Source organism: Marmota monax, unplaced genomic scaffold (genome assembly GCF_021218885.2).
Source record: "Marmota monax isolate L192 unplaced genomic scaffold, Marmota_monax_Labrador192_F-V1.1 WCK01_AAM20220418_F8-fsc00116, whole genome shotgun sequence".
Classification (NCBI taxonomy): domain Eukaryota; kingdom Metazoa; phylum Chordata; class Mammalia; order Rodentia; family Sciuridae; genus Marmota; species Marmota monax.
This window is the reverse complement of record NW_026695220.1, coordinates 4,150,361-4,177,928: the sequence shown is the minus strand read 5'-3', so window position 1 is coordinate 4,177,928 and position 27,568 is coordinate 4,150,361. Positions and strand designations below refer to the sequence as shown.

At 33.4% G+C, this 27,568-nt stretch overlaps 1 protein-coding gene across 4 annotated transcripts in view; it reads right to left on the bottom strand.

The window, feature by feature from the left end:
* Positions 1-3,345: 3,345 nt before the first annotated feature.
* Phf3 (PHD finger protein 3) overlaps positions 3,346-27,568 on the bottom strand; it is an 85,714-nt gene continuing 61,491 nt past the window's right edge. For all 4 annotated transcript variants that reach the window (XM_046432568.2, XM_046432567.2, XM_046432569.2 and 1 more), the window contains 11 exons: positions 26,137-26,320; positions 22,389-22,536; positions 22,149-22,305; positions 18,728-18,844; positions 16,710-16,841; positions 16,027-16,162; positions 12,544-12,739; positions 11,886-12,033; positions 9,503-9,592; positions 6,467-6,662; positions 3,346-6,249 (listed from right to left, as the gene is read on the bottom strand). In XM_046432568.2, coding sequence (XP_046288524.1) covers positions 4,127-6,249; positions 6,467-6,662; positions 9,503-9,592; positions 11,886-12,033; positions 12,544-12,739; positions 16,027-16,162; positions 16,710-16,841; positions 18,728-18,844; positions 22,149-22,305; positions 22,389-22,536; positions 26,137-26,320 — 3,627 coding nt within the window. In that variant the 3' untranslated portion in view covers positions 3,346-4,126. The remainder of the gene's footprint in view (positions 6,250-6,466; positions 6,663-9,502; positions 9,593-11,885; positions 12,034-12,543; positions 12,740-16,026; positions 16,163-16,709; positions 16,842-18,727; positions 18,845-22,148; positions 22,306-22,388; positions 22,537-26,136; positions 26,321-27,568) is intronic.

The following is a 27,568-nucleotide window of genomic DNA, read 5'->3' as shown; positions in this document are numbered from 1 at the left end:
TCTAATACCTTCTTGCTCTATACATGAATTACTAAAATACTTTATGAAATAGCAATTAAAGAAATCAGAGTGCTTGGAACTTTTAAAAAAACAGAACCAAAACTGAACCCCAATATTATGTATAACTATAATGCAATAATAAAAAATTTTAAAAAGCAGCACCAATTTTACTTGTGATTTGTTTTGGGAGACACAAACTAAATATGGCTTATTATTTTTTATTTTTAAATATTGTTTATTGTACTTTGTAAATCCCTAGTAACTGGTAAACTGACCAATGTTTTAGAGGAATCTGAGATGGGAATAGTACAAGTGGCACATTCAAATGTTAAAATTAAGTAAAATTGTTTTTACTGAGTTCATTATCAAGCTCTCATAATGAATTCAACTTACCTGATATACTTTACACAGCTACTATTAAAAACTTAGGAGACAAATGTATACTTACCTATTAAAAGCAGTCTTATAACACAGGATAGTTATTTACATGTTACAAGAGTATAAAAACATTTGCAATACTCAAGCAGCTTAACACCACTCCATTTTCTTCTCTATTGTTGCTACTATTTATTATGGCCTTAGATATTCCATAACTCCAAAAATCTAATATTAGTTCATCAACAACTAAGCTATAATTAGCAAGTCTAGATAGAACAATGGTCCACAAAAGAAAAGAAATGCACCCTGCTGACTTCCTGACTTGACTCAGATCAGACTCATCTAAAGATAATAAATTTGTGTGGCTTTATGGTAATTTGTCACAGCAGCAATAGAAAACTTAGAGGACTAGAGAATTAAGATTTATGATTTATAAATACCTTGCAATTCTACACCCCGCCCCCCCAAAAAAAAACCAAAGGTTTTTTGGTTGTTTTTTATTCACTTGGAATTGGGCTGATCAGTGAAGGATTTCAGAAAGGTTGGTGGAAGAAGAGGGGTATGAAAGCTGTATAAAATATTCAGGCTTTTTGCTCCTCACTCTTTCATTTTCAATTCTCAAAGCGCAACTGCTAAGCACATGGACTCTGGAGAAAAAGCAGACCTTAGCTAGGATTCCAACTCTGAAAACAGCAGTCTAATCTTGGGCAACTTTTCTAAATTCTACTTTCCTCAGCTCTAAAATAAGTCTTTACCTATCAGGGACAAACTAGACTCGTGTAAGTATTCAACACAAGGCTTGGCACACAGAGGCTCACAAGTTTTTGTATCACTACAAGGTTACAAGGGGTGAACTTTATATGCAATGAGATATCCTCGTACATTTTACTTTTTATATGCAAAGAGATATCCTTGTACATTTTACTTACCAAAGATATATAATACAAGCCGTGGTAAGATCATTCTAAATCTTTAAAAAATGTCAAACATTTTGTAAAGAGCAAGTTTTTCTTAAAACAGGAAAAACTGAAAGATGAAATTTATAGACTTCACTAGTTTAAGGCTAGTTGTAGGTGAGACTCAAGAGACTAAGAATGGCGTTGGATCTACTACTCAACACAGAGTGTTTTCCCATTCTTTCTTCACAAGGAAAACTTCATGCTTAATGTGGCTTTCCCACCTCTCCACGATATTCCAGTCAACCAGGGTTTGTTAAAAGGCTTAGTTCTGGAACAGAGCAGTAGCTCAGTGGTTAGGAGTGCTTGCCTACCTAGCATGTACTCTAGGCCTGAGACCCTGGGTTCAATCACCAGCACCATTGGGGGAAAAAAAAAATCTGGTTCTAACATTTGGTAGTCCTGTAATTCTAAGAGATGGCATGGCCAACACTAGCTGGAGGGTATTTAGGCTTTGCCTATTCAAAACAAAAGCAAAAACAACAACAACAAAAAACTTGTATCAAGATTCAATGAGATATAAGGCAGGTATGATGGTGCACACCTGTAATCCCAGCGACTTGGGAGCATGAGGCAGGAGAATCATAAGTGCAAAGCAAGCCTCAGCAACTAAGCAAGGCCTTATGCAACTTACCAAAACCTTGTTCCAAAAAATAAAAAGGGCTGGGATGTGGTTCATTGGATAAGCACCCTAGGTTCAATCATGGGTATAAAAAAAAAATTTTTTTTTTAATCAATGAGATATGAGCAAAGAATTTCAGAGTAAGCATCAAATTATGTTAAAAAAACTTAGCTAAATGGTGTCCAAACGCTGACTTCAAGGCTTGATCTTCCCATTCAATAACTTATTGATTTTAACTTGTACCTTACCAATCTGGTATCAGATTAACCCCTGAACCATGTAGATGGGTTAAGTCGATTTACTGACAACATACACATTTGTAAACCCTTAACAGCAATTTCTTCATAAAGATGCAAAAGATGACTGACTTTTGGCTTTGTTTGGGGACTATTCCCCCACTCCAAACAAGTTAATTTCCAAAAGAAATGCTGACCAAAGTTAAACAGACATTATATAAAGAAAAGTCCCTTATTTTAGAACTTTCATGATAATAAATTTGAGAAGATAAAAGATTTTTTTTTTTAAAAGTGTTGCAATTTAAGATTAAATGTTTGGTTCTTGGTTCTGAATTTCCTCTTCAATAAAAACTGCAAGGCTAATTTAATTTTAAAACCAAATTTTAACTGTACTCTTTAGAATCTTAGAGTCTTTGAAGTTATTTATATTTTTCTTCAGAGGTGTAAGCAGATTACTAAAAATATGGTTTCCCTGCCCCCAACCCAATGCTTTTTTTTTTGGGGGGGGGGTCTGAAGTGTCAGCATTAAATTATAGAATTATAGCTATTGCTTTAAATTATAGATGTCAATAGAGTATATATTTTAGGGTGCAATTAGATTTGGATGAGCATTAGCTTCCATGTGCTTTATATTTCAAGTATAACTGGCATATTAAATCATACAGGTGCCCTACAAACAAATCAGGGATAATTATGCATGTTACAAAAAGATCCAAAACACATCTCACTTAAAATTTTGTAGTGGGCTAGGCATGTGGCTCAAGTGGTAGCGCGCTCACCTGGCATGCACAGGGCGCTGGGTTTGATCCTCAGCACCACATAAAATAAAATAATGATGTTGTGTCCACTGAAAACTACAAAATAAATATTTTAAAAAATTCTCTCTTAAAAAAAAATTGTAGTCATACAATGACTAGTAAGTCAATGTAACAAAATTTGATGGTATATAAGTTTTCAGTAACATATCAAGTAAGTGGGTTATAACTGCAATTTTTCTTTGGCAGTTCTACATATAATCTCTTCAAAACTACACAATTTACCTCAGCTTATAATCTAAGATGTAAAAATAATTGTCCCCCCCAATCTAATGCCTGACACAGGTAGCTATGTCTAGACATTATTGGCTGATTAAGAGAAGAATAATGTCTAAAGATTTAAAGCTTTAAAGAAATTCTTTTACTGCTGAATTTTAAATCACACACACAAAATAGGTGAGAAATTCTTTTATCATATTTAGAATCAAAATATCCCTTAAAATATTTACATTTTACAGTAAAAAGGATAGCAAAACACAAGATCATGTACAAGCTTAAGTATTCAAGTTTCTGAAGAGCTGAAAAGGAAAATAATAGCCTACAACAAAGCTGTAGTATATAATAATAAATGCCTTCAATGAGATTAAAGCAATGAAAGTACTCCTTGGACTTCTGATTCTCAGTCAAAAACTGCTCCATTAAATGATTAGTACAATCTGATTATGAACTTGCTTGGCTTTTTGTTGCTCCTCTACAGTTTCTTTAAAAACAGTGCAATTTAAAACAAAGTTACAGAGCACACATTACTCTCAAATTAGTCATTATATAAAGGACATTCACTAGAGGCAGTAAATATATTCCATAGTTAACCATATTTACCAATTAAGGAATAAAAACTAAAATTTCTAAGCCTTTATTGCATATTAATAAAACAAATCTTTGAATATACAGCAATGTAAAACTTTAAAAATATTAAATTCCTATAACTAGGGTCAGTTTGTATGAAGAAAGGGATGATGAGTACTGGCACAGAACACTCTGTACCAACACACAGAATTTATTATTCTGCAAACCACCAATAGTAAAAATTTTAAAGATGGCACAATCCTAGCAGGCAATCTTATAAAGATACAACATTTAACAGTTATTTAAATGTAATCTTGAAGCAGCCTGCAAATTTTACCTTTTGCTTTTAGCTCTGTCGTTGTGGTCCCTATCTTTGTGGTACCTATCCCTGTCCTTTTCCCCTTCTCTCTGTTTACTTTTCTCTCGTTCTTTGTCCTTTTCATGGTCTTCATTTTTAGGTTTGTCCGGTTTCTTATCTACATTCCTATTATCTCTGCTTGCTTTTCCATCTGCTCCTCGATCACCATGTGATAACCGTGCCCTCTCTTTATCTTTGTGCCCTTCCTCCCTGCTTTTCCTGTCTCTGTCCTTGTCCTGGCTTCTGTCTCTGCGTCTGTACCTTTCAGATTCTTGTTCCCATTCCTTTTCATGTCTCTCTCTTTTCAAGTGATGTGAATCACTATAAAATCTCTGGCGGTCCCCTTTACCCCTATTAAATGGCCTATCCAGTTGCTGGTCTTGCCTGCCCCAAGGGTCACTATGACGCCTTTCTGGTCTCCGAATGTCTTTAACCTGGTAAAAATTTTGCGGGCCTATATATCTTGATGCTTGTGAAAGGGGACCCATCATACGTTGTGGCTGTCCTGGGAGATGAACAACTGGTGGCCAGGGAACCATGGGATTTTGAGTGAAGCCAAAGCCTGGAGGAGGAAGTAACGGAGGTGGTAAATGTGGCGGAAATCCAAACATGCTTTGTGGAGGAAAATTAGGAGGCCCTGGAAATGGAAATCCAGGAGGGCTAGACTTCAGATGCTGAAGGTTTGGCTGCTGTGGCCTCATGGGTGAAAAGTTTGCACTTGTTCTGGGGCTGGTGCTTCTAGAGGTAAAGCTGATGCTTTTAGAAGGAAATTCAGATTGGCATGTATTTCCAACTTCAAAATGAGAAGTCGTTGCAGCAGATCCTCTTCTAAATAGGTGTACAGTTTCAATATTTTGTGTTAAAATATCCTCCTGTACGGGTTTTGCTTGTTCTGCTTGGGAAGAAGGTACGTTTTCTACTGATGATGAGTCCTGTGCAACCTTTGAATTATCATTCTGCTGAACACATGAGATTTTCTCTACAGAAGACAATTTTTCCTCCACATTGATTTGTTCTGCTAAGTGTTCCTTGTTGTGTGACACACCAGGTAAGGTGTTTTTTTCTCCATTCCGGCAACTATCTCCGTCTTTGCTTTCTGAAGCAGTTATCTGCTGACTCCGTCCTGCTGCTTGCCTAGGATCCCTTTTCAGATTGATAAACTGGGGGGATCTTGTTGTATTAGCAACAGGTGTTTCACTGCAACTCACATTACCTTCTACATTTCCTTTCCCTACATTAGACCTGCACGGAGAACTATTAGAAGTCTGATTATCTTGCAAATTATTCTCCTGATCTTGGAGCAACTGTCTTTTTAATGTTCTTTCTTTATTCTCCACAGTTTCCTCTTGTTTTGACTGAATTGATAAATTTGTTAAGAATGCTTCTGTAGAAACATCTGGTGGTTTACCTCTGAGACTAAGACTTGTCAAAGGCCCTGGAGAAACAGAAGAGGATCCCACTAATGATGCTTCTTCTCCCCCGACTAGTGAATTACTTGTAGATTCTGAAAGATTATCTACTTTAACTTTTACTTCCTTGACTTCTCCATCAGTTACTTCCATTTTATCTGCTTTCTCTGCTTTTGGGTTGGTTTGCTCATTTATAAAGGGAATTTCTTTAAGAGTATTTTGTTCTATCACTGACTGAGCCTGCTCATAAACTTGACCAGTGGTGCCCAAAAGGCTCTGAAGAATATCATCCACAGGAAGAGGTTTATTTGCTAATTCAAGAGTAGAAGGTTGATTTTCCCAGCCAATTAACACCCCAGGAAGGAATCTTAATGGTTTGGGTGGCTCTTGTTTGCTGACTTCCATTAAAGGTTCAATTGCTGTTGGAAGGTCTTCCTGAAGAATCTGCTGAGGCTTATTTCTTTGCTTGTGTAATACAGTTGTAAAGGAATTAAAAAAGTCATTTTCCTCCTCTGGTGCTTCTTCTGTGGAAGTTTCTATTTTACTTTTTTTGTCAGGTGGCAAGGCTATAGGTACATTTTCAGGAGCTTCAGCTATATGACTCGTTCCGGCACTAACACTATGCTGCCTCTTCAGCTTCTGACGAATAATTAAGCCCAACAATAGATTAGGTCTATGCAGTTCAAGCCCTATATAAAATAAAAAACACCAACAGTTATTTTCAATCATTATAAAAAGGGTAAATTCTGCATCATAAAATTTATTACAAAATATTTAAAGGATTCTTAGCCCTGTCAAGTCATCTCTAGAGGGCTAGATCCCAAGAAGGCAAACAGTCATTCTTTCACTCTGGTCCTAATTCTCACTTTACACTAATTTTACTCTGTTATTAATACATGTACTTACCAGGTCCATCGAAAGGCACAAGAGGATGTGGAATTTTATCTGCAGCACCCAAAGGAATAAGGTACATATCTTTAACCTGCTTCATGTTGTTAGCGGCTACTCCATAGCGCTTTCTGCTACTGAAGTACGCAAACAGCAAAGTATAAGAAATTTGATCTTCTTCAGTTACTGGTGTAAAGCGAACCACACAAATTTCCTATTCAAGAAAGTAACAAATAGTTGCTTTAAATAACCTAAAACTAGCTTGGTTTTAAATACTATTTCTCAATTAGTAGTAATACAGTGAATTTTATGATGATTATCTTGCCAACTTAAATACAAATGAGAAGACTAAAAGGAAGCAACTCTTAAGATCTCTGCTGATCCACTGACGAGCATGCTTTATCTGCTGGCATTCCACTAGAAACTGAGTGCCAACACCTTGGATCAATTTGTTCAATGTGACACATTTGTTAGTAGCACAGATGACACTGAAATTCAAGTCTTTGATATCTATACAACACCCTGACTTCCAATGCTATAACCTCCGGAGAGCTGCCTATATTTTTGGTACACTGTGAATTAATAGTATACAACACCACCGCCCCTCCATGTATTTACACAGTAGTTTCCCCTTATCTGTTGGTTTATATTCCACTATTCCCAGTGGATTCCTGGAACTGCAGATATTATTCAATCCCACAAATGCTGTAATATTTTGCTGTAATATTTTCCTATAGGTACATATGTATGGTAAAGTTGATAAATTACTTATAGTAAGAGATTAACAATAATAATAAAATAGAACAATCTTATTACAATATATCAGTATCAATGCTCTTCTGCTTTGTGACCACAAGAACTAGCCAGTGGATAATGTACACGGCATGGATCCTGGATACACTGGACAAAGGAATGTCTAATATCTTAGGTTAGAAAGAGTAGGATGGAGCAAGATTTCATCATGCTACTCAGAAGGATGTACAATTTAAAATTTATAAATTATTTCTGGAATTTTCCATTTAATATTTTTGAACCATAGTTGGCTGCAGGTAACTAAAAACTCAAAAAAAAAAAAAAAAAAAAAAAAAAAGCTGCCACATAAAAGAGGACTAACATATATCCCAAATACACAAACCTACTGATACTCCAGTTTACAGGAACTGAATTAAGGAACACAAAGGGACTATGTGAAAAGACTTCAAATGCACACAGACCTTAAATTTTGTAAAGTCATTTGGGTAAGTGGTAAACTTTGCTGTTTGCCTCTGGTCCTTGGCTTTGTTTCAAATAGAAAAGACACTCATAATTTGGTATTAAATAGATGTTTCTCCATAAAGGCATATAGTCAAAATGGAGAGAGCAAGATCTGCTGCAAAGCCTAAAACTGATTCCAAGCCCTAGGGGAAACAAGTGAATGAGATGAACTCTGGTTCTACTTTTTATATAATGTCTATCATCTAAACTGACTGACTTTAGATTAGAAATCACCATACATATATGGTTGTACATCCCTAATCTGATAATGCAAAATCTGAAACACCTCAAAACCTGAAATTTTTGAGTGCCAACATGTAAACCTGATCTCACATGACAGGATACAAACCAAAGGTACCCTAAACATACTATACATAATTACTTTCAGGCTAGGTGTATAAGGTGGTATAAGAACATAAATGTCTATTATGTATATGCAAATATTCTCAAATCCAAAAATCTAAAATCTCAGACACTTCTGGTCTCAAACATTTCAGATTAAGAATACTTAAGCTGTATTAATAACAACCATCATAATGTTGTTGCCTCAACAATGAAGGGCAGTAATGAAGTATAGGGCAGTAATACATGGGTAGATTCAAGAGTAATTCTCAAAATGTTCAAGAGTGATACTCCCTGTTTTTATTATCATGAGAAAGTGGCAGCAAAAAATGCAGTAATATTTTTTATACTGTCTCCAAGCTTAATTACATTCTAACACTTTATCAAGTTAACGTCTAATATCTGTATTGGAAAAAATTACTCTTTTCAGTTTAAGACTACGCATTTTGGATCACTTCAAATAAAAACTGAAAATTTCCAGAAAAGGCAAAAAATTAATGTTTACTTACTCAAGATTTATTCATCAAATGCCTCTAATATGCTAGATATTATGAGATCACTTAGAGGGAAAAACAACTTCTATGATTAAATTATTCCTGTGTAGTACTTATTCTGAGTTACCAAAAAAAAAAAAAAGATACAAAATATATAAAGGAAAAAGAAAAGTATTATCACAATAAATGCTACTAATTATTTGCTAGTATGTATTCTCCTTCTTTCTCCCTATCACTAACAAGGCCTTAACTTTCAGCTGGGCACATGACTATCCAAAAGAAATTCCTTTCCCAGCTTCCCCTGCAACTATGTATGTGACTAAGTTCTAACCAGTGGAAATTAAGGGAAATAAAGTGACAAACACAATTTCTGGGTCTTTCTTTTACACAATTCAATAAACAGTTCTCATTTGATACTGATGAGTCAGCTTTTACTATGTCCGACTAATGAAGGAAACACTTTTGGAAACAAAAAAAAGGACAAGAAGGAAGAAAACTGGTTTCTAAATGGTCCTATAAAGTCAGAGCCACCTAACCACTTTGAACGACTGGCCTAACAGAAGATGGGGGGGGGAGGGGGAACCTGTCTGTCTTGTTTAAACCAACATATTTTAGAATTTCTTTATTGCAAAAGCTTAGCTATCCCCTAACTAAAACAAACATCTATAATTGAAGCAAGGCAGAATTCCAGATGAATTTCAATACTTATTGTAAAACATTTCTTTGGAAATGCTGACAGAAGCCACAGAGAAAGCATACCAAAAAGCAGAAAATAAAAGGGAATGCTGGGCTGTTTTGAGCCTTATCAAACAGCCTTAGTTAGTTTTGATGAGGTATATTATGAACATTTGGAATTTGTACTGGCTTTCTTTCCCAGGAGACCATACATACTTGCATAAGAACTCTGAGTAGTTTATTTTGCAAATATTTTCCCACACTGATATTGTGAAAAAAGTATTCTCACCTTGGTTCCTGATGCTTTTATTTTTTCCACATAATCCCAAACTGTCTGAGGTGATATCCTGCCACCTACTTGAATACTATCTGGGAGATCCTATAGTAAAAAAATGTAAATGATCAATTTTCATTATACTATTCATAATTCACACAAACTTAGCTTTAAGACCAATCTGAAATGCTAACAATAATAAGTAAATAGGGCTGGGATTAAAATAGCTCAGTGATGTACACACATACTACACAAAGTTCAACTTCCCCACAAAGTAAATACAAATGAATCAGAAAACACAATACAATATAGAAAACAATTAGGTTTTATTTCAAATGTCAACTCCAAAGAAATGACACCTAAAATAACAACTATTAGGAGTCTTAGTGCCAGGCGAGGTAGTACACACCTATAAATCCTAGCAACTCAGGAGGCTGAGGCAGGAAGATCACAAGTTTGAGGTCAACCTTGGTAACTTAGTGAAATCCTAAGTAACTCAGAGACAGATACTGGTCGCAAAAATGAAAAAATTAGGACAGGGGTTGTGGCTCAGTGGTAGAGTGCTTGCCTAGCAAATGTGAGGCACTGGGTTTGATCCTCGGCACCACATAAAAATAAATAAATAAAGTTTAAAAATGAGAATTCAAAAATAAATAAATAAATAGATGCTGGCAAAAATTAAGAAGGGCTGGAGATGTAGATCCACTGTAAAGTGTCCCTCGGTTCAATCCCCAATGCTCCCTGCCCACCAAAAAGGCAAACACACCACATTACAATCCAGGAAGAGTACAAGACATTTCAAAATATTCAGAGAGATGAGAGACGGTTCCCGATTGCCCCCCCCCTTTTTTCTTTTTGGTGGTAGTAGGCCAAGATATTCCTTAATCATTACCAGTTGAATTTCAGGTTATCAAATTTAATTATAAAATATATTTTTTCAAAAAAGAATAATATTGTAATAAAGCAGAGCATTTTTAACGAAAGCATAATATTCTACAAATAAACAATTATACATAAATCAATAAAAATATTAATAATAATAATAAAGAAATATTTATAACTTTCTTTATTCTATTCCTATCTCTTCCATGAAGTTTAATGAAAATCACAAATGTATAATTAATTGATATTAAATTCACTTAAGTTTATATTGTTTTAAATATTTTGGGGAGGATTTTAGTTTAGTTCCAATCAAACTAAAAATAATTGGAAAGCAGCAGTAGAGTACTGGACAGCAACCACTTAGCGAGGAACCTAATTTTGTATAAAATCAAAGGAGTTTTGATTTAGGACCTAATTCTCCATTCAAAAGATTTATCTTCACCATGACCTAATCAAAGAGTAAATTTCTCAACAGACTTCCCCCCCCCCCCAAAAAAAAACCCAATATCACTGGCCCATTTAATTTTTCTCCTTAAATAATTTCATATTTCTAAAATATCTTGTATCATGCAAATTTTATGTAAATATTTCTTTACAACCTAAACACGAAACTGTCAAACAAACTGATCAACATTAGCTAGACAATATTACATTAAATTAAACTAATTTCAGCCTAACCGAAAGATAATTAAAGTTTATGTTAGCCTTAGAAAGAAAAGACATGTGATTTAGGCTTTTTGAAATACTGTAAGAATCTGTTTATGCTCACCGGATTGAGAAAGAATGAAAAGAATAATGTCAGATACGAACATAACAGTAAAATATAATCTCAACTTAAATATAGTACATGTGTACTGATTTGTTTTCCTTTTGCACCCAAATATATTACCTTTAAAATAGTTTTAAAATGTCATACTTTGTCATTAATAATGATTTTATGATGCTACTGTTGTTTATTTTCTATAAACACTATGTAATAGTTTCTTCCTATTCCCCCAGGTATAAAATCAACAAAGGTATCATTGTTGCAAGTATGGTCACTAGTCTCATGGGACTGTCAATTAATTGTAAAGCATCAATTTCCAGTCTACATCATGCTCACAGAAATAAGTAGGTAAGATCTATAATCATGAAGCTGGAAAAATATAAGTAGTGGGAGAATCAGAAGACATACTTAACAATAAGAAATCTTCCTGATGGACTAACACTGAAGGCCATAAGCCATGCCAATAACTTATGTAAGTCTATATTTAAAGACAAACTTGGATATCCATACAGACACATTCTTTGATTTTTAATTCTCTGATATATTGAAGTACATCTCAAAAAGAATAAAGGACATGTGGGTCCAAAACTTTCATAGTATAGGATTCTACAATGCTATAAATCCATTTGTGAATTCATAATTCCATTACTTGAACTATTCAATAATTATTATTAATAAATATTTTTTATTATTAGATGTTGGAAACACGCATGCCACTCAAGCACAGAACGACAGAAAAGTTCACAGTACCTCTGTCAAGTATTCAGGGGAGCCAGACACTGGGTAGGCTTTGGTAACAAATTTTGCCACAGAAGGCATGTTGATAAAACCTTTCCAGATAAAGTTCAATCGAGCCAGGAAGGTAGACTCAACTTCAACAGTTCCAGGCATCTCTGGACTAAAAATGATATTAAGAAGTCAGCAGCCTAGATCCATGAACAAATCCATTTTTTACTTTGTCATCAGTTACTGCTATTTTAGTAGGTCAAGAAGGCCAAAATATATAAAGGCTATCAAAAATTTTACATTTTCACTCTGCGAAATTACATTCATATTTACTGTCATGTTTCACACAGTCATCCATTTGGCTGGTTTAGGCAGACAGGCCAGGCCCAATGAAGTCAGAACAATTTTCCTTTAATAATTTATCTCCTGCCTCTTGGGAACAGCATCATTAGAGTTGTTAAGCATTTCCCTGCATACTCAACTATCTCATTCTAACCACTCAAAATAAATTTAACTTTCAAAGTTTTATTCTTTTATCTCAGTTTACAGTACAATAAGGTATAATTACTTTCTCAAAAGAAAGGTTCTCAAGAAATATGTCACTTTTCTGTTTCTGAAGATTTTCAAGCATAATTTAGCAAAAAATCTATTGATTATTAAAGAAATTATAACAGAAAACTACCGTGGAGCAGGAGAGAATGTTGATTTTGGAGACTCTTGTTTCTCCTCTTCAAAGAATTCAGAAGCTAAAATATTGGAAGTTGAAGACAATGCATCTGCTATACTTTCTGCTTCATTGTCTGAATGTTTCCGAGCAACTCCAACAACAACTTTCACTTTTTTTGGAGAGAGATCATCTACAGGTGGTGCCATTCGACCTAATGCCAGAAGGTACCAAAGATAACAAAACAAACCATTGTTATTAACTGCAATTGATTTGCATTTACTTTCTATAATTTATTTAGTTTCTCTGATTCCATTATTGAATAATCATACATTTCCTGGAGTAATATCTAAATTATTATCATTTCATTATATTATAATATAATAGATTATGTTACACCTGTATTTAAGAATCAACAAGAAATTTTACCAGTGTTATCCCCACTTGCCAACCCTAAGGAAACTAGCTGATATGAAATGCAATTCACAGCATACTGTGGAGGATCTACCAGTACTATATTTAATTTCACTTTTGAATCATTTTACCATTACTTCCTAAATATAAAATATATCATGAGTAAAATGGAACAGAGAATATAATTCTTCTCTTACTCTTATGAAAAATTAGGAAAAGAATGTTAAGCAACTTAGACATGCTAAAATGAAAATATTATAACAAGAACCCTGAATAGTTTTCTTGGTCCCCTGATAATTTTTTACCTAAGTATATCAAAACCCAACAGTACTGGGAAGTAACATACAGACCTGTACATATCTATCCTACTTGGTGCCATATATAGCATTGGTTCAGACTATACATGCACAATTCAGCACTACTTAAGTTACTAAAACATGAAAACCATCAGTAAAGTTTAGAAGATGACATTGATTTTAGATTATAGTATCAAGAAGGAAAAAGAAATCACTGTAAAGCTTTCTGAAAAATAGGTCAAGTCTAGCAATATTTGACAAATATTCTTCTGTGCTATTGTTAAATTTATATATCTCTGTGCATTCCTGTGTGTATATGTATTCTGTTTTTGGAACTAAAGTTTCATAAAATCATACCATTATAAACATCATCCATGGTGATATTCTCTAATCTATTTTTGTTTGTTTTGAAATGCTGGACACTACTTATTAAACCAATTTCACTGCTACTATTAAATGTGAAGCTTGAAAAAACGGTTATAAGACACTTGAAAATGTGATCTCTTGATCTTCAATCAAATCATATGCTTCTCTCCTCTTCTTGAATTCAATGCAGGTTCATGTCATTTCCACTAATGTTCTTGCCCTCCTCTCTGTAGGAACACCTCAACCTTCACATCTTGGCTTCAACATCAATTCTTCAGCCAACCATTCTAGACAACCCAGTGCAGGCTATGTTTTCTTGCCAAATAAACTTTCAACATTTGTTATTTCTGTAACCTAAATAATCATCTGCCTTTACTACTCGACATCAGACTTTTTCATCACTACACTTTCTGTTTCTCAGCAAAGTACCTGACAAAAAGTGCTAGATAAATGCTTACTGAATGAAAAATCAAGATAAGAATACAAGAGAAAAGGTAATTCCTGAACAAAAGATACAGAATAACTAATGAAGCAGAACAAATACTGAGAATATCTGCTTTCAGGACTTACTACAAATTTAAAATAATCAAGACAGTATGGTATTGGCAAAAGAATAAGCAAAGAGATAAATGTAACAACACAGAGCCCAGAAATAGACTTACACAAATGGTGATGCGTATGTGATTTTTGACAAAGGAACAGACAATATAATAAAGAAAACAGTCTTTTCCATAAAAGGTGCTGGAACAACTAGACATGCACATGCATAAAAAAAGGAAATTTAGATACAAAACTTTCACCCTTCACAAAAATTAGCTCAAACTGACCAGAGACCTAAATGTAAACACCAGTCTATAAAACTCATGGAAGATAACACAGAAGAGAAGCCAGATGGCCTTGGGTATGGCAATAGCTTTTTAGAGAAAATAACAACGGTAAGTACTATGAAAAAAGAATTGATGAACTGAACTCCATTAAAGTTAACTTCTGCTTTGCAAAAGACAATGTCAAGAGAATGAGAATACAAGCACAGACTGGGAAAAAATATTTGCAAAATGCACATTTCATGAAGACTGACATCCAAAATATACAAATATTACAACTCAAAAATAAGAAAACAATCATATTAACAAGTACAAAAGATTTAAACAGAGACCTCACCAAAGAAAATATAAAAAAAAATGCTCAACATCATATGTCATTAGGGAATTGTAAATTAAGACAATAAGATACCACAAAGCAACTATTAGAATGATCAAATTCAAAACAATGTCAACACCAAAAGCTGGTGAGGATTGTGAAGCAGTAGAAAATCTCTTACTGCTAGTTTAACATAAAATATGTAGTACAGTCATTTTGGAAGACAATATAAAGTTTTTTACAAAAACATACATACTGTACATTCAAACAATTATGATCCTTCATACTTACCCAAGGAGACAAAAACTTTCATCTACACAAAACTTTCACATAAATGTTTACAGCATTTTTACTTGTAAGGGCCAACCAAGATGACCTTTACTAAGGGAAAGGATAAACTGTGGTACATCCAGATGATGAAGTATTATTCAGTACTAAAAAGAAATGAGCTATCAAGCAATGAAAAGACATGGAAGAACCTTAAATACATGAAATAAGTTAAAAAAAGCCAATCTGAAAATGCTACATACTCTATGATTTCAACTATATGATAGTCTCAAAGAGACAAAACTATGAAAGAAGTAAAAAGAAAAGTGGTTACCAGGGTTTGATGAGGGTGGTGGCAGGAAGGGTAAAGAGTACAGAGAATTTTTAGGAAAGTAAAAATACTATTATATGATACTATGATTGGATTCATGTCATTCTACATTTGTCCAAACCCACAGAACGTACCACCAAGAATGAACCCTAATGTAAAGATGGACTTTAGTTAATTACAATGTGACAATATAGGTTCATCAATTATAACAACTGCACCTCTTTGGTGGAGGGTACAGAAAATGGGAGACAACATGCATATGTAGAATAAGGTAGTCTTAATTTTGCTGATATCCTAAAATTGCTCTAAAAATCATCTTTAATAAAAAGTAATTTCTGATTTATTTTGTTATATATAATAAAACCTGAATGGTATCTTACTCCTTCACCTTAGCAAATTAGAGTATCATCACAAGTGCCCACAATTTCTGATGTTCATTCTAATTGTTAAATTCTTATCATTTAACCTGGGTAAGGGTTCAGTTCAGAGCCCATATAATACAATTAAGTATCAATCTATACCTCAAGCCCTAAAAACCAGTCATATGAAAATATGCTACTGTTCAGAATGGGTGGGTGCTGTACCAAGAACTGACAAACTAAAACCTACTTAAATTACAAATATTAATACATAAGTATTCCCTTTTAACAATGAATACAACATTTTAGGAAGAAAAATTTCAATTACCTATGCAAATTTTGCAGTTAAGATCAAAAAGATGCTGTCTGTGTTGACTAGTGGTATCTTTAGACATGGAATCAAGCTCTTCTTTTTGTTTTTCAGATCCCTCTGGCTTCTCCAATGACTTAGTGGCTGTAGTTTCCTAGTATAAGTGAGAATAAAAATTAGTTTTATCCAGCAAAATATGACCTCAATTACAAAAAACTATTTATATTTCCGTTGATATTTTTCCAGAATAAAATTATTATAGTTTTTTTTTTTTTTTACTATTTCTTTTGAAAACAATAGCTATTAGGTAAAATAAAGCCAAAGCTGAAAATTCCTCACTCTTCAAAGCTTTTATTAAGATTTGAAATTTTTTCCTCATTTGAAATCTGAAAATAAAAAAGGTGTACCATCTCTCACATAGTCTTAAGAATCTCCTGATTTCTAAGCCTATAAAAAAATTACTACAAAGTACCCCAATAATCTACATCATAACAAGTTTTTTAAAAGGTGCCTATAATGCAAATAACCTGTATGCTAACAGAAATAATACTCCAAACAATCTCAAAAATCATTAAATCAATAAGTATTTTAAAGTAGACAGTTTCAAATTTTTTCTTTCTACTTTATGAACATTAAGCAAATATATCTTTTCTGAATCTCAAATTTTTATAAGTTTTAAAACATACATCTATTATCTTTACCTGAATCTCCATGACTGCTTCTTGTTCTTTCATTGGGGCATCACTCTCAATTTCTATTTCACCTTTATGAGTTATTTTTGTGATTGGTCGTCTTTCAACTTCTCTCTGCTCTTTCTCAATCATTTCTATGGTCTAACAGGAAATATATTACAGGAAAGATTTAATTTAAAAATATGTATTTCCAAATGTATGCTTTAAATAATAATAAAAGCTTACCTAAAAATCAACAATTCATTATACATGATTTTTATTTTTTTTAATCTTTAAGTAATCCTCTCATACAAAATACATATACTGAGAGCTTATATATGCCAGAGATTGTTTTAAGTGTTGAAGTTATAAGAATTAGACTATAACCCAGCCATGAGAATTTCACATGTATCTTATAAAAGGATGCCACTTGGGCAATATAATTTGCACATCAGTGAAACATCATTTATATTTGAAATCTGTTTCCTGATTTTGTACTTTCTGGCAGCTACCACAGGGAAATAAGAACTATCTTACCCCTAGATTCCTAATTTGATGTTCTAACTTTCCCAACAATGGCAGTTTATGCAAAGATCAAAAATAACTCAGCAGTCCACTATTAGTTGTCTCCTGACTGAGCCTACTTAATAACAATGATAATTCACAGTTGAACAAGCTTAGCAACAAAACCTAAAAACATAGCATATACTGCAAAAATTAGTAAAAGGTAGCTGGGAAATGAATGGAGTAAAGGAAGGTAAAGATGGGTCTGCTCATTTTTATTGCCTTTGTTAAGGGCAAATCATCTGTTATAGGAAGAAATCAGATATGGGGCCTAAGGAAAAAAATAAGTTCATTTTCAATGCAGATGATACTTGCAGCCAGTTTCAAAGCATGAGAAAGGCCAGGCAAAGTGGCACATACTTAAAATGCCAGGGAATCAGGAGGCTAAGAAAGAAGGATAGCAAAACTTAGATCAGTTTCTGCAACTTACTGAGACCCTGTCTCAAAATTTTAAAAAATAAAATAGAAAGGGGCTGGGGTCACAGCTCAGTGGTAAAACCCCCAGTACCAGGGGAAAAACAAAGAGAAAACTTAAAAAAAAACAGAAAATTCTACAGGATAGGCATATGCATATTTGTGATATGGAGGCAAAGAAGAAGAGGTAAGATGTTAGGTAATACAGTCCAATATCTCATTGTAACAATAGCTCTAAGTCATATACTCACTTACTCTTTAAAGGTACTTCAAGTTCACAATCCTCAACTGAAAACTATTGGCACCCATTAACTTTCACAATTTTTTCAGTTCTAAAAATGCAGTATGGAGTACACACTATATGTTTTAATAATACTCCAGTTAAATCTGAGATATTACCATAAAATTAAACACACAGTATTTCTGTGAATGTGAACACTTACACATGGCAACTCAGGTTTTATCAATAAATTAGATCCATATTTTTAAAAAAAACTTATTTTTTCCGAGTTTTTAAAATTTAAACTTCAAATAATAAAGAACTGTAAACTAGCACAAAATTTTTATTTGGACTTATTTCATTTGGCTCTATAGACTACCAATATTCATAATACCTTCAAACTATGTTTATGAAAAATACATATGTGATTAAGGAAAAAATTACCTATTTTCCCATTCTTCTGATTGCGAAAATACAACAATAAATCACAAAGCAATTCTATAGCCTAAAATCAGAGGAAATGAAAAAACCCTGCAGAGATCAAGAAAAACAGAAGAATTTTGAGAAACAGAGGAAGCATGCATCAGCAGTCCCAGATAACTGAGAGACAGGAGGTAAGCCCAGGAGTTCAGGCCAGTCTGGGCAACATATCAAGATCCCCATCTCTTAAAAAAAAAAAAAAAAAAAAAAAATGAAACTAGAAGAATATAGCAGAAACAATTAGAAGAACACAGAACAAAAAATCTTCATTACTGCGTATTCTATACTGAATTTATCTCTCTATATTTTTCCCTAATGATGGAAAAATATAGGTTTTCATAATCAAACACATATTTATAGATATTCTTACATGTCTGTTTTCTCTTCGTCTCCAAGCAGCTAACTCTTTAGAAGCTAGTTCTTCTGGACTCATTCTTATAAGATGGTCAGGAGTTACTTCTCCTTTCAATACTTTTTTAAACAGTATCTGAATGGATTTGAAAATGTAAAGAAAAAGAGAGAGAAACATTTTTTAAAGAGAAGCTGCTGTATATAAGCTTGTAATAAATAAAGATATAATGTTGAAAATTCATTTACAAATACTTAATGATTTCTATGTTACATATTACACAAAGTTAAACAAAAAGTTTATACTGTAAGGCAGTGAAATATACATTTAATATAAAAATCAACACAGTGGAGAAGCATATATAGAGGGACCATTATAGACCTATTCAAAAATTGTATTAAGTCTATCCAGGGACATATTCTGTCATAATAACCAATCCATAGTATAGAAGGGAACTACCTAAAAGAGCTTTACTCAATATCGTCCATATTTTAGTATTTTACATGTTTAAATTCTGATAGTATCGGATGGGACACAGTGTAAAGAATCAAATTTAAGAAAAAAATCTAAAGGAAGTCAGTCTTTATTTAATTACTAAGGAAAAGCTAGATTATTCAAGAAATATCTGGGGCTGGGGTTATGGCTCAGTGGTAGAACACTTGCCTCGAATGTGTGAGGCACTGGGTTCAATCCTCAGCACCATGTAAAAAAAAAAAATTAACAAAATAAAGTTATTGTGTCTGTCTACAACTAAAAATAAAAAATTAAAAAAAAAAAGAGAAATATCTGATTTCTCCTGGGCAATAATAGCAGATTGCATAATGCAGACTTTAAGTATAGTTTGAGAAAATGCTTAAATCACATATAGTTATCCCTCAGTATCTGCAGGGGGAATGGTTCCAGGACTTCCCATGGACACCAAAATCCTCAGATGTTTTAGTCCCTTATAAAGAATGATGTACTATTTGCATGTCACCTATGTACCTGCTTGCACACATGTCATGTGACATGTCACAACATCTCAGTCAACAATGGGCTGCATGTGTGATGGTGGACACAAGATTATATCATTTAATGACAAACAAGATGTCATTAACTGTCTTCATTTGTGTAAATATGCTCTTTGAAGTTTACACAATGGTTCAATTCACAATGTTAAATTTTTCAAAAAGCAGCCCTGTTGTTAAGGGATGCATAACTATAATTTAGACCATCTCTAGGATTACTTATAATATCTAATACAATGTAAGTGCCATGTACATCATTACTAAACTCTTATTTAGAGGACATAAATTAGAAAAATAAGTCTGTACATGTTTAGTACAGAGTCAATTTTTTCCTTTTTAAAAAAAATTTTTTTAGTATTTTTTGACCTGCTAATGGTTCAATCAGTGGATCAGAATGCAAGGATATTGAAGGTTGACTGTATTGCAGTAAATATCCTTATAGAAATTTATATCACATATGTTCAAACTTTTACATAAGAAGGTCACATTTAATTAATATTCCATTACCTAGAGTCATCTGTAACACAATTACTGCTAAACTTAGGTAAATGTAACACAAAAGAGATCAATCATGTTTAGAACTTTGAAAATGTTCACTGTCATCACTTCTGCTTAGTATACTCACCACAGGTATACCTTTGACACTGACACACACAGGTTTGAGCTTTCCCTAAGTCTCAAATAAGAAATCTCAAGAAAACACAAGATTCAACAAATGTTACTCCACTGATAAAGATATTTAGAACTAAAGTTATGTTGAATTTGGTAAAAATGGTTTAGTTTTTTTTTAACACACATTCTTATTGTGTTTCACTGGAATTATTTTGGGGTTTTGCTGGAAGCCATCTATATATGAACCGTACTTGAACTAAAACGATGTTGAACCCATTAGGCAGGAAAGCCTGGTGTTGGGAACTCCCAGCAGCAATCCTGCTGGTTTGAGAACACCTGGTTCATGTGGCTTCCTACCTAGCTCCATCACAAGTTCAGCACAGCACCAGAGATGGAGTGACCCACTGGAGCCACACATAGCCTCTCAAAGATTAATGTGGCTTACCAAAATGCCAATCAACCTGTTTACTGTAAGACCCCTGCCACACTGAGAAGTACCCAACTAAGACTCATGAAACCTTATCCCTGCCTTTGATGTACTCCCCCTTAAATAAAGAATCAGAGTCTTTGTTCAGTTGTTCAATTCCAGTTCCTATCAGGACTGTAAGATCTATCAGATGCTCCACTTTTTATATCTAATCTCTGGCTCTATCTTTATTTCTTACCAATTATTTCAGAATTTATTTCCCAGACGGCTCACACCTTCTGAGCAGTAATCTACCCAGGCAGGGTGTTGCTCACCCTGCAATAGGGTTTTTGTTTGTTTTTTATTTTTTTAAATTTATATATGACAGTGGAATTCATTACAATTCTTATTACACATACAGAGCACAATTTTTCATATCTCTGGTTGTATACACAGTATATTCATACCAATTCTTGTCTTCATACCTATACTTTGGATGATAATGATCATCACATTCCACCATCATTAATAATCCCATGCTCCTTCTCTTCCCCTCCAACCCCAATGCCCTATCTAGAGTTCGTGCTCCCTCTCCCTATCCCAGTATAAATCAGCTTCTTTATATCAAAGAAGACATTGGCATTTGGTTTTTTGGGGATTGGCTAACTTCACTTAACGTTATCTTCTCTAACTCCATCCATTTATCCAAATGCAATAGGGTTGTTTTTTTGGTTTTTCTTTTTTGTTTTTCCTTTTCTGAGATCAATTCTATGTTGCCCAGTACAACTCTGAAATCCTGGGCTCAAGCAATCCTCTTGCCTTGGCTCCTGAGAAGTTGTGTCTACCAGCATGCACCACTATAACCAGCTTTATTTTCTTGTTGTTTTATCTTTTTTAAATCTAAATACTATTTATGTTTTTAAGGTGTGCGGCTCTATTTTCAGATTTAAATCAAAAGTAATAATACAGTGTTATGAAATTTAGCTTAACAGAGTTTTCTGAAGAATACATATTAAAGAATTTTTAATAGTTTCAATTATGCAAGGAAAATTCACATAAACCAAAGTAAGACATGTAGTATTTTAACATACTGATTATATAACACTAAGTACTCAGTACTATGAAAAATTCATAAAGCAGTAGCATGAACACTATTATAGTTGTATGTTGTAAGCTGGGGATACTGCTCAATAGCAGAGTGTCTGCTTAACATGCATAAAGTCCTGGGTTCCATCCCCACAACAACAAAAATTAAAACAAACAAACAAAAAAATCCACATGTTCTAAACTAAGAGATAATTCTATAATCTCATTTCAATTAATAAATTATAGATCTACTATAGTACAATCTCAGATACTATGTATTCAGAAGAGTTGGAAGCATAAATATTCATAGGTATGAGCAAAACACACTTACATTGTTTTTAGGATCTTTCAGATTAAACATCAAACTTCTATATTTGTTCTTATATTTAGCATCTGTGTCCCGAAAAAAAGAGAAAAGCTCTTTTTCAATTTTTGTGGCAACTTTTGCTGCTTTTTCCTCTGGTACCTTCAAATTTGAGTCTGTAAGTCTTAAAAATTAGAATAATTTAATTATTTTTCAAATATATGAAGCATATATTATGAAATATTCTGTAGTAACAATGTGTGTTACCTTTTCATAAGAATATCTTTAAGAGAATGTCTGACACTTTGTCTGATCTGATCTGCAGAAGGCTTGGAAGTTGAAGCAGCAGGAGGATGCACATTAGGCATTCCTTTTTCAACTTTCTTCTTCTTTACCTCTTGCTTCTCATGAGTACCTAATTTAAACAAATACCAAAACTTTAAATTATTTGTAAAAAACCCATTTTCCTTTATAATGGATAATGTAAATTTATAATCAAAATTGACTAGTTAAAAGTCACTATTTTAGAAACAAGAACTCAAAGTCCATATTGAAATATTCCTGACACTGAAATTATAATTAAAATTAACAGTGATTAAAAAGGTGGCCCTAAAGTTACAAACTATATATACTCTTTTCCCAATTTAAATAATGATTTTTCAAAGCTAGTTACTTTTCATGTGTATGTATTAATTAGCTTTTAAAAAGCTATTTTGAAATTTTGACCTGAACTTATTAGGTTAGCGTATAATTAAGTGACCCTACCTAATATCACAAAACTAGTCAATTTCTTGTTCTACTTGTATTTGATATTATTAATTTGAATATTAAGGTCTGCAATTGGTTTCTCTACATCCTCATCAACACTTGTTATCTTCAGTCTTGCATACTGGGTGGTATCTCACTGTGGTTTTGATTTCTATTTCCCTGATTCGTGATGCTAACCATTTTTCCAATCCAGTAAAGGCATGGCCTCAATTTCCCACCGTCAAATTTTATTAGGTAGTACAACACTATTACCACTCCTTTACCTACTACCTTTATTCTATCTTTTTAAATATCTTTATCAGGGGATGGGATTAGGACATAACTTTCCTATACTCGAAGTACACAACCAATGAAATTCCACATCATGTACAACCACAAGAATGGGATCCTAAATAGGATAAGTTATACTCCATGTATGTATAATATGCCAAAATACACTCTACTGTCATGTATATCTAAAAGGAACAAAATAAAAATATCTCTATCAGGAAACCACAACTCTGCTGAAAGCCAACTTTCATCTTTTACCCAAGCAGGTTACAAACATCTAAAAGTAACTGGAGAAAAATATGCACTATTATTTCCAGATCTCATTTTAAACCCATAATCATAAATATTGAGTAATTTGAGCTTCCACCCTAATCTTATCATATTTTCCCAGCAATTTTTTTCCCATTTTCCGAGACATCTATTTCACACTCTTTTACTGAATCTTCTCTAACTAACAAGATTTGATCACTTCATATTTCACTAACAAAAGAGAAAAATGTCATCTTACAAATCTTCCCATCATCAAATCAACCTATCGGTCTTCTCTCATAACACAAACCATGTTCCCTACTATAAACTGAGCATCTCTAATCAAAACATCCAAAACCTGAAAATTTTGAGCTTTATACTAAAAATTTTTCAGATTTTGGCAAGAGCAGTAAGACAAAGAGAAAGAAAGAGCATCCAAATAAGAAAGGAGGTAGTCAAATTATCCCTGTTTGCAAAAGACAAGATTTTATACATAGAAAAACATAAAGACTCCACTAAAAAACTAAAACAATAAATAAATTTACTAAACTTGCAGGATACAAAAATCAATATACAAAAGTCATTAGCATTTTTATGTGCTAATAATGAAATTACTGAGAAATTATTAAGACAGCAATACCATTCCCAAGAACCATAAATAAATAAATAAATAAATAAATAGCATCTAGGAATACATTTAATCAATAAAAATGGGTAATCCCTACAATGAAATTTATAAAATGCTGGGTGAAAGAAACTGAAGACACACATACACATACAGACACACAAAAGGAAAGACCTTCCATGTTCATGGACCAGAAGAAATGGAGTATTGCTAACATGTCCATATTCTTCCAAACAATCTACCAATTCAATGCAATGCTTACTGAAATTATCAACAACATTCTCCACAAAAGTAGGAAAAACCACTCCTAAAATTTGTATGGAACCACAAATCATCCTAATTAGCCAAAGCAATTCTGAGCAGAAATTTCAAAACAGAAGGCCTTATGATACTGACTTCAAAATATACAACATGAATAATAGTAACCAATAACAGCATGGTTCTTGCATAGAAACAGATACATAGTCCAGTCCAACAAAACATATAATGTTCTGTGAACCCCCACCCCGCCCCGGCAAATTTACCTATTTACAACCAATTGATTTTGAACAAAGGCAGCAAGAAAAGTTTCTTCAATAAATGAGTGTTAGGAAAACTAGAAAACAAACATGTCATAAAGTATCCTCTAGAAAAAAAATTCCTTGATCCCACATCCACCTCTAGCTATATATAAGGGTAAATACATAATACAATATATATATAATATAATGATAAACATATATATAATATATAATAAATATAAATATATGATATTTAAGAGACTATCATATATCATTTATATTTCCTTAAGTAGCAAAACACCTTGAAAAAGTTATATGTAATAAATATCTGCAGATCCTCACCTTTGCATTCGTTCACAAACTACTGGGTTTTCCCCTTACTGCTCCATTGAAACCATTCTCATCAATGATCTCTATTTTACTAAATCATAGGTTTAACAGTATGTGTTCATCTTATTAGATGTCCAGACAGCATATGACAATTCAGTATTTCCTGCCTCCTGAAACTTCATCTGTCCTCAAGTCACCACGGTCTCTCAATTGTCCTATTTCCTAAAAGGACATCTCTCAGTCTCTTTTGCTGGATTCTCTCCTCCTAGCCTCTTCCTAACTTCCATAACAACTATGTACTGATCAATCCCAAATTTATATACTGATCCCCAAAGGCTTCTGTCAGCTCCAGACTTTTCAAAGTTTTAATGACCAAAATATAACTTTTCAATTTTCTTCCCCATGTTAGCATTGTCCTCATCTCAGTAAACAATGCCAACACTTTATTCAATCATCCTCTAAGACTTTCTTTTCTTCATCAGCAAGTTCTGTCTACTCTATTGTAAAATATATCTTAATTTGACCATTTTTCCCTATTTCCATTATACATCTGCTACAAGCTACCATCATTTATTTCACAAGATACTGCTACAGATTCCTAACTGGTATATGATTTTTCTTGTACCCTCCTACAATCCAATATTCACAGATCAATGAGATTGACTTATCATTGCCTTATACAAAACCCTGTAAAGGCTTCCCATAACATTCAGAACAAAATATAAACCCTTCTCATGGTCCCACAATACATAATTTTCTATAGCCTCATCTTTGACTAATATTCTATACTGCATGCATTACCTTCAAATGACTGCATGTTGACTTTCTTACTCCTCAAATACAAAGCTTGTTACTGCCTCAAAGATTTCACTTACTGTGTCCCTTACTTACTTATCTCTCCAAAAACTCTATACATTTCCTCAAATCTACAAGTTACCTCTTTCATTCTATCTAAAACAAAAGTTCCCTGCACTCTCCCTGATTGTGGCTCTCTATCCCACTACTATACTTTTTCTTCACAGGCTTTAAGATAACACTCTCTTCTTACTTGTCAACTTATTTTCTGCTTCTCCAACTAGTATCCAAGTGCCATGAAGGCAGGGGGCCTTAAGTTCCCAGATCTCAGAGTAATACTTTTGAATTACAAATAAGGCCAACCATATAAACTATCACTACTGCTATTAAAATATCAAATTTTAAAAAATCCCCTATTTATTGTGTACAAAATAAAACAAATAAATTAGCATATAACAATTTATTTTAATAACACTACCTGATTTTGAAGCTTTTTCACCTGTGCAAATAACAGTTGTAGACTCTTTTGGCATTTTCTCATTTTTTTCTTCTGAAGATCTCCGCGGTAAAACTGGTTGTCCCATCTTTCGAAGAGGAGCTAGCTGCCATTTTTTAACTTCATTATCTCTACAGTCTGATGAATTTTTGCTTTCACCAGACTCCTGGAAAAATAGCACTTAATTCATTAAAATGAATACCACTAAATAATCTTTAAACAGGAAACAAGCCTCAATAGTATATGGATAAAAAAAATTCAACCTTATTGGTATTACTACCTCTTAAGAACAAACATTTTGGCCAGGTGTGGTGGTGCATGCCTGTAATCCCAGTGGCTCAAGAGGCTGAGGTAGGAGGACTGAGAGATCAAAGCCAGCCTCAGCAAAAGCAAGGCACTAAACAAGTCACTGAGATCCTGTCTCTAAATAAAATACAAAATAGGGCGAGGATGTGGCTCAGTAGTCGAGTGCCCCTGAGTTCAACCCTCAGTACCTGCCCCCCACCAAAAAGAACACATATTTTATGATAGGTACAGTGAAGCATGCCTGTAATCCTAGCAACATGGAAGGCTAAAGAAGGAGGATGATAAGTTTGAGGCCAGCCTCAACAACTTAGAGAGGTCTGGTTTCAAAATAAATAAAAAAACAAAAAGAGGGCAGGGTGTGTAACTCAAGGGTAAAGTGTCCCTAAGTTCAATCTCCAGCATCCAAAAAAGTAAATAAATATACAGATACACATATATATATATATATATAGATAGATAGATAGATAGATAGATAGATATTTAAAGATGTACAAAATATAAGCCTTATTAGTAAAAAAAAGATTTGCTTTCATTCAAAATCCATTTGTTACACACCTATTTTTTGCAAAACACAATAGCCTATAAAAGAAGGGAGAAAAGGGCAAGAGATTATGTTCCCAATAATGTTAACAGAAAGAAAATCAGGCATAAGGTAAAAAAGAGTTCTTAGCTAGCTTAGATATGCAAAAAGAAATTGTGGAGAAACAAGCATTTCATTTTTCACTATATTTCTAAAGCAAATGAAGTCACACTTGCCTACGTAAGTGTATCAACTGAGTTCTCAGTATGCCTACTGACAATTTTAAATCCCAGGGGCAAAATAAACCATCCTTGCTTCTCTGGTTCTAATTATAACCCACAAAGAATTACTAATGAAACTGAATTCTGAGATCCTTGGTAGAAATTAATCACATCAAACCTATGTGCTTGAAAGACAGAAAAATGCTGTGCATTGACAAACATGATCGTAAGTTTATAAGAGTATATATATAAAAAAATTATTTTCTCTAGAATGGGAATATTCTAATTTTTTATTTACTTGGGTTTTTTTGTTTGTTTTGTTTTTGTTTTTTACCCCTCCAACTACACTTCCTTGACAACAACAACA